Source organism: Tenebrio molitor, chromosome 1 (assembly GCF_963966145.1).
Source record: "Tenebrio molitor chromosome 1, icTenMoli1.1, whole genome shotgun sequence".
Lineage (NCBI taxonomy): Eukaryota > Metazoa > Arthropoda > Insecta > Coleoptera > Tenebrionidae > Tenebrio > Tenebrio molitor.
In genome coordinates, this window is record NC_091046.1 from 42,429,280 (window position 1) to 42,443,357 (window position 14,078).

At 37.1% G+C, this 14,078-nt stretch overlaps 1 protein-coding gene and 1 long non-coding RNA gene across 2 annotated transcripts; one reads left to right on the forward strand and one right to left on the reverse strand.

The window, feature by feature from the left end:
- Positions 1-964: 964 nt before the first annotated feature.
- LOC138132108 (uncharacterized) lies at positions 965-2,213 on the forward strand. The gene is made up of 2 exons (XR_011159984.1): positions 965-1,854; positions 2,110-2,213. It is a non-coding gene; the product is annotated as an uncharacterized lncRNA (long non-coding RNA).
- A 59-nt stretch (positions 2,214-2,272) lies between these two features.
- Positions 2,273-14,057, reverse strand: Parp1 (Poly-(ADP-ribose) polymerase). Its single transcript, XM_069049345.1, has 10 exons — positions 13,824-14,057; positions 9,842-9,983; positions 9,622-9,788; positions 9,379-9,566; positions 9,114-9,324; positions 8,768-9,063; positions 8,399-8,714; positions 7,434-8,219; positions 2,645-3,142; positions 2,273-2,594 (listed from the first exon to the last, which is right to left on the reverse strand). The coding sequence occupies exons 1-10, from the start codon at positions 13,929-13,931 to the stop codon at positions 2,343-2,345; spliced, it is 2,964 nt and encodes a 987-aa protein (XP_068905446.1). The 5' UTR covers positions 13,932-14,057; the 3' UTR covers positions 2,273-2,342.
- Positions 14,058-14,078: the final 21 nt, after the last annotated feature.

Consider the following 14,078-nt stretch of genomic DNA (forward strand, 5'->3'; position numbering starts at 1 on the left):
GGAAAACAAAGGATGATCCATAGCCAACCCTAAGTGAAAATTTTAATAGTCACCCGTTACTTCGTGCGACGATTTCTTCGGTAGGAACAATTGACCTACCAGCAGCTTTTTTACGAGTCCCGAAACACACCAACACAATTTGTAAGGCATGCATAAAAATCCTTCGGCGTTAGAACTACAGGGTGAGCAACAATAACTGTTTCAGTTGGCAAAAAAAAAATTTACATACAGTGCGCCCAGAAATGTGGTAGTAACTTTTACACAGTGTCACAAGATGGGACTTTCGAAAAGCCAAATTTGTTCAATCTTGCAACATTCAATTTTTGAATTTTTTCAAAAGAATATGTTAAGGAGGTTTTCCGAACAATTTTTACCCCCGATTTGTGCATTAAAGTTTGTCGAGATGTTGCTCGAAGGGTTCAGTTATGCCATGGCCAACTGTATCGATATACACTAGACGTGTATACATGATACATGGCCGTTTCAATTTCAAAATAAAAGTGTTCGTAGAAAGCAAACCATGAACTACCGTAAAGTAGCGACATCTGTTGGATCATTTCATAATAATTTTTTTAATTTGAAATTGTCAAATTGAACGTCACAAACGTCAGATTTTGGAAGTATTTTCTTACCTTTCTGTGCTCATTGTCAATTATAACATTTATTGTTGAGTTGATGATTGTCGTGTTTAGTTTCGTTGTGTTCATTTTAATTTATTAATTTCGAGTGACAAGCAAATTAACAGACAAATAACATACGACAACTAACCGTTACCTAACCAAGAATATAAATTTGACAAGTTGACGTACTCGTAGATTGAAGATTGGTTAAAATTATAGTCGTATGGCGTCGCTACTTTACGGGAAATTTCAATTGTTTCATCGGAATTTTTCTCTTATGGAGAAATTGCAAAATGAAACGGCCATGTATACACGTCTAGTGTATATCGATACAGTTGGCCATGGTTATGCATTGAGCATAATGGTGGTCAATTTGAACATTTTCAATAAAATTTAAATTTGAATGTTTTACGTTTGACAATTCTTGACATTTATTTATCTCAATATAGATAGCGGCGTTGCCATGCATAAAAAAGGTCTCTGGTAAAAAAGTGTCATCTTGCGGGACCAATCAAAAAACTTGCTACCACATTTCTGGGCGCTCTGTATAATCTGTTTCAAAATCAAAAATCCACCACCTGTTGAATTATGTCGGCAGAAAAAAAGAAATCCCTAGAATAAGTTTCATTTTTCTGGGTTGGCCCAACTTTCCGCCAAAATTTGACCTTCAGTATGTCACAAATATCAAATTATAAAAATGCCCCGAAAAACAAGGAATCTTTTAACCGCTAAATTAAAGCGAGCGTTCATTAAGTGCTTCGAAGAATTTAAAAAACACGATGAACTACGACCAAAACGACTGTCAACAGTTTTATTTCATAACCCCACGTTTTTCTGACACTTTCAAACACACTAAAAACAAAAGTTGGCGACGTTGTCGGTTGTATTTTCGAGGTAGAATGCAGTGTTGGTGGATTTTTGATTTTGAAACAGATTATAAAATTTTCAAGACTGAATTGTACCTATTTCGGTTTGTTTTATTGACATTATTGACAGCTGGTATACATTTCAAATTTAAACGTCTTGGTTTTTGTATTCTTTTATTAATAAAATGGTTTTCTCGTTGGAACATGACACAAAAGTCACCAAAAATCACTAGAATTTATTGCCAACTCAATCAGTACTTGTTGCTCATACGGTACTACAAGTGTGGGAAAAAATAAAACTGACAGATTCTGACATTCAAAAAATGATTGACACAAATGCTCCGACAATTGACCAAGATAATTTTTGGGTATTATAAAGAGCGATCAAATCAAATTTGTAGTCGAGTTATCCATGAATCCGAAATCGTATGTCGTTACTTAAACTCTACGCTCCAATAAACACAGGTTAGACCTCTAGATATCAATCGCAAAAGACATACGGAATTATGGATAAATCCATAGATGACTCGATTACAAATTAATTTGATCGCTCGGTAGTTGTAAGTAATACAAACCAAAATGAACAATTTAGGGCAGAACTTTATTGCTTCTATTAATTTTAGGTTGGCACCGTAAACAGGGGCAACAAGATTGTGGCGTCGGGCCTAGTCGTGAGTAAATGTGAAACCTTTGAAAAGTGATCTAGGTTTTATCATTCAGGACGTCATGAACCGTGACAGCAATGGGAAAAATCAACAATTTTTTACTCTTCCTAACAGCAACAAGTTTGTCAAGAATATTACTTTATTTGAAAATGTAAACGCGCAACAATACAGTAAAATATTAAAAATATTATTCAGTATTTATATTTGAAATCGACTCTCAAAAGATATTTCACGTTGACCTGCGCCACATCGTATACAATGTACTCGTTATAGAGCAGAGCCGACGACATTTTGTCATTGGCGACACCTTTGCCGATGGGCACTTCGACTCCTTCGAGAGCCTTTGAGGATTTGGGGTCGGGCTCGGTTCTACCTATACCTTTGGTGCTGTGCTTGCCTTTAGGTAACTTCTCCACATACTCTGCTTGGGTTCTTTCGTACATCTGCAAAACAAAATCTGATCGACCGTACTTTCGCAACACCAAAGTCTTACATTTCCCAAAGCAACATCACAGAGCAAGAGCAAACCGGTAGAGTTGTGAGGTGTGGTGCAACAATAGTTGGCAGATTTGGAGACCATGTCGGCAAAATATATCCCTTTGCCGAACATGTAACCTGTGACGGGGGCCTCTGGAGGGGCGATGCGCAACCCCTGCGCCAATATTCCGGCGAAATTGGTCGTTCTAGAGCCGTGCCACAGCAATTTGTGATTGTGGAGTTTCTTGAAGGGCTTGAATCTCGCATCTTCTCCCTGTCTCTTGACCGTGTAAACGTCTTTGATGTCGAGACTGTAGCTGCTGTGAGTGTCGGCGTGTGTGTTTTTCACGTATGTTTTGATGATCTTGAATTCTTCGCTTTCGGGACTGAGCACGTCGATTTCTGTGTTGAGCTGGTTGTAGTAGCCGTCGACGGTGTGTTCAGATCCGCTCGATTTCATCAGATTGTATGCTATCTCCAGTTCAATTAGACTGTCCAACATTGCTACTTTTTGCTGTAGCAAAATAAGAAAATACAATTTCTTTTCTAACTATTTGAGATGATTTTTGAAAACAGCGTACTCATTTATTTATTTACAAAATCATTTACAAAGAAAGTGAAATTAACAGAAAGAAATAAGAGTCAAAGAAAGTCTTTCAAATTTTGTCGATTTTACGTTTACTTCAACCATAGAATTAAGCGCTATTCGTGTTACGTAAAAAAAGTAATCTGTAATTTATTACTCAGGCGTCTTTTTAAATAATAAAAAAATATTTCTTTTGATTGTTTCGTACAATTAATTCGATACTGTTGTATTATTTCAACAGTCAAAAACTTCCTCAAGGCTTAAAAAAATCAGGTTGTTTTGGCATAATGGGAGGCCATGGAAATTTTGCATTTACTTTAGTAAAGGGTGTTTTTTTAATTTTGACGTCGAAGTAGGCGTTGGAGAGTCGAATGAGATCTCACCACTCGTGTAAAAGCGTTAAGATTTAAAAAGCTGATCCGTGATCCGTAACCTGAATAGTGCGTTCACAATCGACAGTTCAAGGCCTACTTCGACGCCAAATTAAAAACAAAAAACACCCGTTATAGTCGGAACGTTATACAGGGTGAGTCGGGACGAACGGCCGAGTATCCATGAGTGTATTTACACGTGAAAATAATGTTAAAAAAACTCGTATGTTCTTATGGGTGACAGTAATAAATTTCAAACTGTAATTTGCAAACGTCAATCATAATGACAATAAAGGTTAAACTATAGTCCAATTTTTACCCTTTTGCGATGACGTCATTATCTAGTAACTTTACGTATGTTTGAGCTAGCATCAGAAACAAATTTGAATTGATCATAAATAACTATAAATGTGTCAAATTTGTTGACAATTGCTTCGAAAGGTTATGTTTGTAATCAATGTAATAAGTGAAAGAAATTTAAAATTGTCAAATTGACAAGAGCATAAAATAACCTCAAAGTGACCATCAATAAATAAACGTGCCTTTTTTTTGTTTTTTTCTGTTTCTGTCGTTTCAATAAAGGGAAAGCGAGGAAGGAAATCGTGACGTCACCTCAAAAGGGTAAAAATTGGACTATACACCCAATTTTTGTGAAATGACAGGAAACGACGAAATTTTTTGGCCGCAATAGTACTTACTTTGTACACTTCATTTTTCAACCAGCCAAAGCCAAATGTTTTGAATATGAAAACAAGCGAAAATTTGGATACAAGTAGAACGCTAGATAAAAATTTTCATTACGCTATGACAAATGAATATCGGATAAGAACAAATGAGTTTTTTAAATATTACTTTCACGTGTAAATACACTCATGGAGTTTCGGCCGTAGATGTGGATTGGGGACTTGTCGTTAAGTTGGCACTACCAGGAAAAGTAACTATACTTGGGCCAACCAACAGATATAGTAATAAAAAAAAGGGAATCTGGCCTAGTTGCGTAGAACGATGTACGCCGAAGCCTGTTTCACAATGAAGCAGGTTCTTTCTAACAAATAGAGAATCAAAAGTCTTGAAAAAAAACTATTTTGTAATAGAAATCGAAAAATGCCAAGGAAAACAAACAAACATAAACACGTGGTCAAACTCCCGAAGCGAGGTTAAAACGAATGAGACGCCGAATGCCGTCAAGTAATTTTTGTAGATGTAAATCAGGCTTTCGAAAATCTGCGCACGTTTTGAATAAGCCAATTGGAAGCTGCTATTTAAAATACGCGGGCACTAGGGGGCGGTTTTATTACTATATCTGTTGGTTGGCCCAAGTATAGGCATGCTTATAAGCAGTGTTCGGACGAAATAGTACCGGACAAGTCGACCAGTACAACTTTGCGTAATACCCCACTCACATATAAACACGATTCAGCTGGTTCGCTTTCAATAACAGGGAACCAGCTGAATCGTATTTATGTGCGAGCGAGGGATTACGCAAAGTTGTACTGGTCGACTTGTCCGGTACTATTTCGTCCGAACACTGCTTATAATACCATAAGGTAGCGGGTGACTTTTAATGATGAAATTATTTTTGTTCGATTGGCAACACATTTACGATTTTAGGTTGGTACACTTGACTGATAAATTCAAACATGACAATTCAAGAGTCAAAATCACGACCTGCTGTATTATATAATCGGCCTATTCATTTCATTAAAAATGCATTATGAAAAGGTTTCTGAGAAAGAGCCAATTTTCGCCGATGAGGGCGCCACACACCGGGCGCTTCTAAAGAATAAAAATACGGAAAAATAGGTTTACACATAATTTTAAAGTTAAGATCGAGTACATTAAGTTCATATTTTCTTTGATACAATAATGACTACAATCGTATTTTTATATTTAATTCTCGGTGACAAAGACTTAAGACGAATATCCCCAAAAAGCGCCCGTATACTAGCGCTTTGCGGGGATCACTCAAACTACACTTTTGAACAGGCCGGTTATAATACAGCAGGTCGTGGTCAAAATAAATCAAATTGTCATTATTTATTTCTATATTCGGGAGTGCCAACCCACTAAATCTGTCTCAATCAGTAATTAAAAGTAAATTAAAAGTAACCCAGTATTTGGAATTTATGACAGATTTCTCACTAACTACCATGGCCAACTGTATCGATATACACTAGACGTGTATACATGGCCGTTTCAATTTCAAAATAAAAGTGTTCCTAGAAAGCAAACCATGAACTACCGTAAAGTAGCGACATCTGTTGGATCCTTTCATAATATTTTTTTTAATTTGAAATTGTCAAATTGAACGTCACAAACGTCAGATTTTGGAAGTATTTTCTTACCTTTCTGTGCTCATTGTCAATTATAACATTTATTGTTGAGTTAATGATTGTCGTGTTTAGTTTCGTTGTGTTCATTTTAATTTATTTATTTCGAGTGACAAGCAAATTAACAGACAAATAAGATACAACTAACCGTTACCTAACCAAGAATATAAATTTGACAAGTTGACGTACTCGTAGATTGAAGATTGGTTAAAATTATAGTCGTATGGCGTCGCTACTTTCCGGGAAATTTCAATTGTTTCATCGGAATTTTTCTCTTATGGAGAAATTGCAAAATGAAACGGCCATGTATACACGTTTAGTGTATATCAATACAGTTGGCCATGCTAACTACATACAGTAGTTCAATCATAAGTTCTAAGCGACCTTGAATTTTCCAATCCACATTTAAAACGTTTTTACTAGTTTTTACAATAGTAAAGCTGTCAGTTGAATTAGGTTATGTTTTTCTAAGCTTGTTAGCAACATGTTATGTTCATTTTGATAGGTCCGCATATCAGGCACACTAGTGACGGAAATCAAACAGTGTGTCCAACGTTAAAAAATAAATCATGGCTTCCCATTATGCCAAAACAACGTGAACGGTGTTTACAACAAGTTTTTTTAGCCCACAAACAGCACAATAACAGAAAATGTTAATGAATAATTATTGTTAATAAAAACACCTTTAGGGAAATACTTGTCTGGAAAAGAAGAAAATCTTACTCTTCATTGGCGGGTATAAAACGTCAAATTGGGCATCAACTCGACTGTTCTCATTTTACTGTTGGTTATCTTTTGCGCTTACGCATGTTGTTCGTAGACGCTCAGAACGTGCAAACAACTGAACTTTGCAAGATAAATGAAGAACATTGTTGCAGGCTTCAACTCTGCAACCACTAACACTCGAATAAAAAAAATACAATTAATCTTGTAAGTGTGAACTTTGTTAAAAGATGCACTGGACAGAAAAGTGACTGGTGATGTTCCAGTTTCAAGTTGTCTTGGGGGAAGAAAAAAGATAATAGTTCAGATTGATTTGAAGACTAAATTTAAGTTCCAGTTTTTGGGTTAGGCCAATCACACAACAGAACCTTTATTACACATAATAGGTAGGTTCAAAATTTATTATTGACATTTTTTTTATAAACAATTGTCAAAACACTGTCATGTTGGTAAGAGCCAAACAGTGATTTTCATGATAATACGATTGGTCACACTGAGTGTCAACGTTTTTTAAAAGTTATTATTTATCCTGCGCCCTTACGAGCGAGAGTTTTTAGTTTTGAAAATGAATTCACGGAAGAAGAAAGGTACGGGAAGTGAAGTAAACATAACCTCAACTATGATTTAGAGTCAAACTGTTTTACAGCTGGTCCACATGCGCAAATTTTAGGTCTGGTACAGTACAAGGTTTGGTTTTTCTTTCATTTTTGACACTGACAATTGTTTATAAAAAATGCACTTTAATCACAAATGATCTGCTACCAGCCGTGATGATTTTTTTCAAAATTTGCCTACCTTAATAACTTCCGTGTCTTTCAGAACTGGAGGATCGTCGATTCCGAAAGAGTGCGGTATGAAAGTGTAAAACCTGTTGGACGCATCTATAAACCTGGCTTCAGGACCGGACTCGTCGACGAGTCGTTGCAATTCGCTCAAGACACTGTAAGCACTCTGAATCTGTTTCTTGCTCAACTTCCCCAACGGCATCTTCTCGGTATCCAGCTCGAACTCCAACATGACCTTGTTCATCGCCTTTTCGTCGAAAATCAACCTGATCAACTCCTGCACAGGAACCGGCAGTTTCGAAGGTGCATCCGTTATGTCCATCGACTGTGCCTCCTCGCTCCCGTAATCGATGTCAATCGGATAGAAACGTCCGGGAAGCTTTTGGAATCTGTCCCGGCTATGCCACAGGTTTCCGGTCTTCTCCTCGTATTGTTCAAAAAATACGTCTTGAGCCGATTCGAGATAATCGAACTTCTCCAGTTTGTTACCGCCGATGGTGGTGCCGATGCGGCCCCAAGAGCGGAACACCCAATACTTTTTCCCCTTGTCGGATTCCAACAACTGCAGTTTGTAGTAACTGTTCTTATTGGTTTGGATGTCGGTCTTGCTCAGTACGACTGTGTATTTGGTGCCGGATTCTGTGTAAACGTGGGCCTTGTCTTCCAGGCCAGAGTCTGGATCGACGGCCGTGCCTCCTTTCAAGGTCAATTTTACTTTGCTCGGGAGCGAACGCGTGTACATACTGCCGGATTTTGATTTGCTGGTGGAAGGCTCCGGTGGGAGACGAGTTGCTGGCTAATTCCGGATAAAAAAAATCATGCCACAAAAAAAAAGACAGCAACTGAAATATGTATTTCAGTAACGGAACCAAAGTGCCAAGATGACTTAACATTACTACGTTACTCCAGATGGCATGTGCTAGTGCTTTAGCTTTAACACGTTTGACTCCGTCACTTGATATTTTGCTCACTTACGTCAGAGCCCCAGTCGCAGAGACTCTTCTTGGTGACCAGTTCTGGAATCTTCCCTGAATGCTGTGGCGCCTCGTCGACAAACTCTTCCGGCACCACGTCAATCCGATTCTCTTGAACTGTCTTCATCCTGGCCCCCAGTTTTTCGACATCATCTTGTGAAGCGATCACCGCCATCACGGTGCCGCTAATTTTAGTGACAACTTTCCCTCCTAACTTGACGATCTGTTTCTTCAATTCGTCCTTTCCTCTGTCGGGTTTGCCCAAAATGACAAATTCCATGTTGTAGAGAGGAGGCGCCTCTCTCGTCACTTTAGGCCTTGAAATAACATTAGTTAAACTTGCTTTATCCTAAAAGATCGAATTACTTACTGCCCATTCTCTTCTTCTTCTTTCTTCACTTCGGTTGAAGGCGGTGCATTTTTAACGATCCGTGTCCTGGCCACGTATTTGTATTTTTTCAAAAACGGATACTCTTTGGAAAATTCCGATGGGATTTTGAATTTCTTTCTTTCTGGGTCTCTAACGAGAGTGTTGCATTTTGTCCACTCTGTCATATCACCGCGACACTTGTATCCGAATTTTTCGAAAACTAACTGACCTCCATTGCATACTTTGCACGGCAGCAGAACACCGAAAGTCATGGCGTCAGCCAATTGGTCCAAAATCTGGAAAATGATCTTGAAAATTTGTCACAAATGAAGAGAGAAAAACTGACCCTATCTATTCCTACTGGAACTACTTGATTATTTGTCTGCAACAACACGACTAATTCATTTTTGGAGAGATTCTTTTGTAATTGATCCCTAAACTGGAAGAGTATTTTATTTTGTTCAGTATACAATTTCGATTCTTCTTCTGTAAATCCGGAAATCGCAATTTCAGTCTTCGCTTTCTTCACCTCCGGTATTTCTTCTTGTTTGATTGCCCTGCACGGATGCGTATCACACATTTTTCAAATTCGTTAATTCGTAAAAACTTACGGTAACTCTTTCTTGGCCTGAGCCTGGTCCTCCTTGTTCAAAGTTTTAAATCCAGGCAACTGATCTGCCGATTCAAAGTAGCCCAGTTCATTCCGCAGTTTGGCAAAACATGACAAGTGATGCCACATATCTTGTCCACCGTATTTCCTACCGACTTCGGTTTCGAAATCTTTTTTTGAAATTCTCACCTGCGAAACAACTCAAACTTAGATCCATCTACATCGCTACGCTTTCCGATCTGACCTCCTCCTTCAAAATTTTCTGTTCGCATCCTCTACATGTGGCCCTGCCCGACTTGGAATACTCAATTTTAAAGTCTTTCAGCGCCGACTTTTTCGCAGCAATAGCAGCCGCATCTCTCTTTTTGCCTTTACCCTTTTTATCCGGCACAATGACAGAAGCCGCATGTGCTAAAAATACAAGTTGTTTTCGTGGTTTCTCTTCAGGAATGCCATCAACTTACTCAATTTTTCTCTGATCTTGTTTTGATCTTCGATGCGCAACGATTCGAAATGCTTTATGTCGTCCTCGGATTTTGGACGCTGTTTGCTGAAGAAGCACATAAAGTGGTACCAGTTGGGTACCTTCCCGTCATGAACAGGGGACTAAAAAATAGGTAGAATGAGCTGCTTTATACAACGACCAAACGTACTCAGGTACTCAGGTTTTTATGTGTAGCTTTGCAAATCTGAATACATAACAGGCGAATAGGGAATTAAAGATCATAAAAAAATACATTTGAAATGTTATTCTTTGTTTCAAATAGTGACGAGACCAAAAATGTTAATGCTATTGTTAATTGATAAAACGTTTTTTCCGAAGTTTTATTCAGTCCCCGGGTGACTATAAATGAATGTGACATTTTTTTTTTCTTAAGTTGGGAACATTTTTCATAAATTACTTTGGCAAACCTGACACGTTAATCAACACATTGGCGTAAGTTTATACGTCATTTTGACATTTTATGTATTAATAAATTGTGTCAAATACGCGAGTCCGCCTATGTTTATGTTTATGTCAACTATCACATAAACAGCAGAATAAGCAACAATGGTAGTACCAACCTTTAAAAAAAAAGTCACATTCATTATAGTCAGCCGGTATTTTGACAAAAAAAATGTGTACAACACGTTTTTCATTTGCTTGATTAACTCGGTCTCCGCCCTCGTTAATCAAACTGCAAATTCATGAAAAAAAGTATGACTTTCATAACTAGATGTACAAATATACTATGACTGAATAATAGTTTGCAAAAACTGTAATTAAAAAATGTTTCGAAATTTTTCCAAACTTCTTCAAGTTTAATTTCCTCTAAGTTAACTTTTGTGAATACCACATGCCAACATACAGGGTGTTTTCGAAGTTGAGGTGTTTTTTTTAACATGTGATAGTATGCGTTGTTCTAAAGAGTTTTAGCCAAAGTCACCTTAGTACAATGTGTACGGAAATGAAGATACAATAAGTTAATTTTTTTGAAATTTTTGAAACCGGTCCTGCTCAAATTTGCGCTGATTCATTAGAAATTAGAATTGGCAAAAAAAATTGAATGAGCATGGACGTTAATCAAAAATACTGTCAGAGTTGTCATCTAATTAGTCGGAATGGTTTTATCATTACGAAAATAATGAGCTCACAAATAGGTTGCTAATGTATGGGCAATGTTATCAATCACGTTATCATAATGCCCAGAGAGTACGCAGAGCGATTTCCAGAGAGACACCATCCTGGGCCGCATCAGTTATTAATCTAGTACAGCGGAGAAATAGACAGGACCGGACTCAAAATTTTATAAAACAATAAAAATATACAATTAATTATCTCTGTTAATACAAACATTTTACAAAGAAGATTTAGGCTAAAATTCTTAATAATAATGTATAGTATCTCGTGTTACAAGAAACGCCTCAACTTCGAAAACACCCTGTAGATGTCAAATGGTATTATTAATCCTGTACAAACATCTTCCACTGCTGAACAGAATTGATCTGTTTCCAAATATACAGAGTAGATCTACACGATCCTGTAGAATCTGACAAAAATTAATTAAAGCGTGTAAGAGGTATAAATAAAATTTCAAATTTCCCAGAAGTGTTAAGAAAAATATACATAATCATTAATCAAGTTTTTACTGCTTTAGTGAATAAAAAAATAAATAAAAATGTTTTCATTGATATGTTAAGTTTCTCAAGTAACGGGTGTTTTTTTAAATTTGGCATCGAAGTTGGCGTTGAACAGTTAATTGTGAACGCACCACCGGATTACAACTCTGATCAGCTGTTTGAATCTAACCTCACTTTTTGCATGTTTTTAATATGCAATTTGAAAAATCGTCTTTTTAAGACTAGTGGTCGATCAGTTATTTAAATCTAACCTCACTTTTTGCGTTGTTTGTGTTTTTAATTTGCAATCTGAAAAATCAGTGTTTTTAAGACGAGTGGTTCAGTCAAAATCGATTCTTCAACGCCAAATTAAAAAAAAAAAAAAACTACATATTTAGTTACAATCTTCAAAGTATTTTTTTAGCATTTTACTATGCTTGTCTTTAAAGACAACCTCAAGATTAATAAAAATTTTAGTTTTATATACATACATAGTGGTTAAAAGTAAAAGTGCTTTGTACTTTTTTCGACACAATTCATTCGTTCAAATTTCTTTCGTGGTAATCGTTTTCGTTGTAGTTTTTTTACCATTTCACTTTCATTTGCACTTCATTGAGGTAGCCATACACGTGCGGGATTTCCTCAAGTTTTGGCCTGAACAGTCCAAGCCTTGAGGAATTCCTCAACGTGTGGCGGCGTTCATGAGGTCGCGGTGGGTGGAAGAGACACAAAAATCCCGAACAAAAATCAATTCATTTTCTGCCTTGCGGCCGGATTTTCCCAGTCTCTTGCTGCGTGTATGTGTTGCCATAACCGTATCTTCTTCAGCGATAAAAGGGGTGACCAATGAAAGAATATGTAAATATGTATCATGGTCCATCCTCAAGTAATTGTGGAAATCTTTCGGGAAAACCTCCAATTCTGTAATAAGATTCTTGTGGGAATACACGCTTCTCTTCAAAAGGTACTCCTTGTACCATACATCTCTTTTGCGCCTTTTCTTGCGAAAGCAGTCCCATGCAATCACACAACAGACAGTCGGTAAAATATCATCATCCATTGATGCCATGATGAAAACGATTTGCAAAACACGAGAACAACCAACAACCACCACCAGTCAACACAGTACTAGTGTGTTGACCTGGAGTTGAACCTGGAGAAAATTGCCAAGGTCTTTTCCTTGAGGAAAATCCTGTCTGTGTGTGGGCGAGGATTCGATAGAGGAAATCCCGGAGGCTTTTTCCTTGAGGGAATCCCTCTCGTATATGGCTACCTTTGCTGTTGACCATGGGCCGGAATGAAGTGAATTTTGTATTTTTAAATACCCAATTTCAGCCAGTGCAAATTGATTATTTTTTTGTTACAGGTTGTCCAGCTCTGATGATTCAACACCGATTGTGAGGGAATAGAAAAATGTTACGAAAAAATGTAAACGTAATGTACGAGTATTTTCAATTTTTTCCACAAAAATGGAAGAAAAACGATACGGTGTAAAAATTTCGCTCATAAAAGAATTACAGACATTCCAGATAAAATTGAGGAAGAATAGAAAGAAGATGCCATTTTTGTGAAGTGTCTCCTGTAATAATTTTCCGCCAGAAAATTTCTCAATAGTTGCAGGTGAAGGGAGAAGATCTATTGCCGAAAAATTAATCATTTTAATAACGAGAAAGACATCACTTCTAAAGAGACAATTGTGATATCTCTATCACAAATAGATATCTACATAAAAAATAACAAATACTTCAGGAATAATATTGATAGATAAAGTTTCATTGGACCCATTACAGTAGCAAGAAAAAAAAAATAGTTTTAATTTTATCATGGTTGTTTTATTGTCACATTGTGTTCATGGTCGTTTCACAAAATCAAGGAAGATCGGTCGCTTTGCATTATGAACAAGGAATGTGGAAAGAGTGTGTTGGGAATAATGACAAAATACGTTGCCTTGCCTGTATACCTTCAAAACGGGTTAAAACCCATAAAATTTTAACTTTTTTAATAATTATACATTTTAATGATCATCAAAGCAATTTTTTACACGTAAAAGGCATTGTATCCTGAACAGGTCCAGTTAGTTGTTTTATATGTCTGTGGTCATGTGAAATTGCGATAAATGCAAATACCTAACGGCAAATTTCGTTATCTCCCCTAAAGCGTGGGTATCCCGTATGACCAGCTCTCGAAGTGTCTCGACTCGAGCCCTCAGAAGGACCATGATGGTAAAATACGATGTACCGAACACGTGTATCTAACAGGTATTTTGCCGTTTATTCAAATTTCGAGGTTGCAAAGCGTGCCACATTATACTCAATAACATAAACATAAAAAACAGCAGCAATGTACCTGCACCATCACGGCAAGACGCAGCAATCCCTGGCCGATGGGTGATTTACACCCACGACAATTTGAACGTCCACTCTTCGCATATTCGGCAGAATACGGAAAATCCATTTTATTGCTTTCTTGATTTGTTACTCTTTTAATAACATTTACTTGCAACAACACAGAACACAACCACGAAACCTAAAACCCGGGAAACATGTAACAGCACGTACACCGCCAAACTAAAAATGTAGCCAACGCTGAGTCACCAAAAAC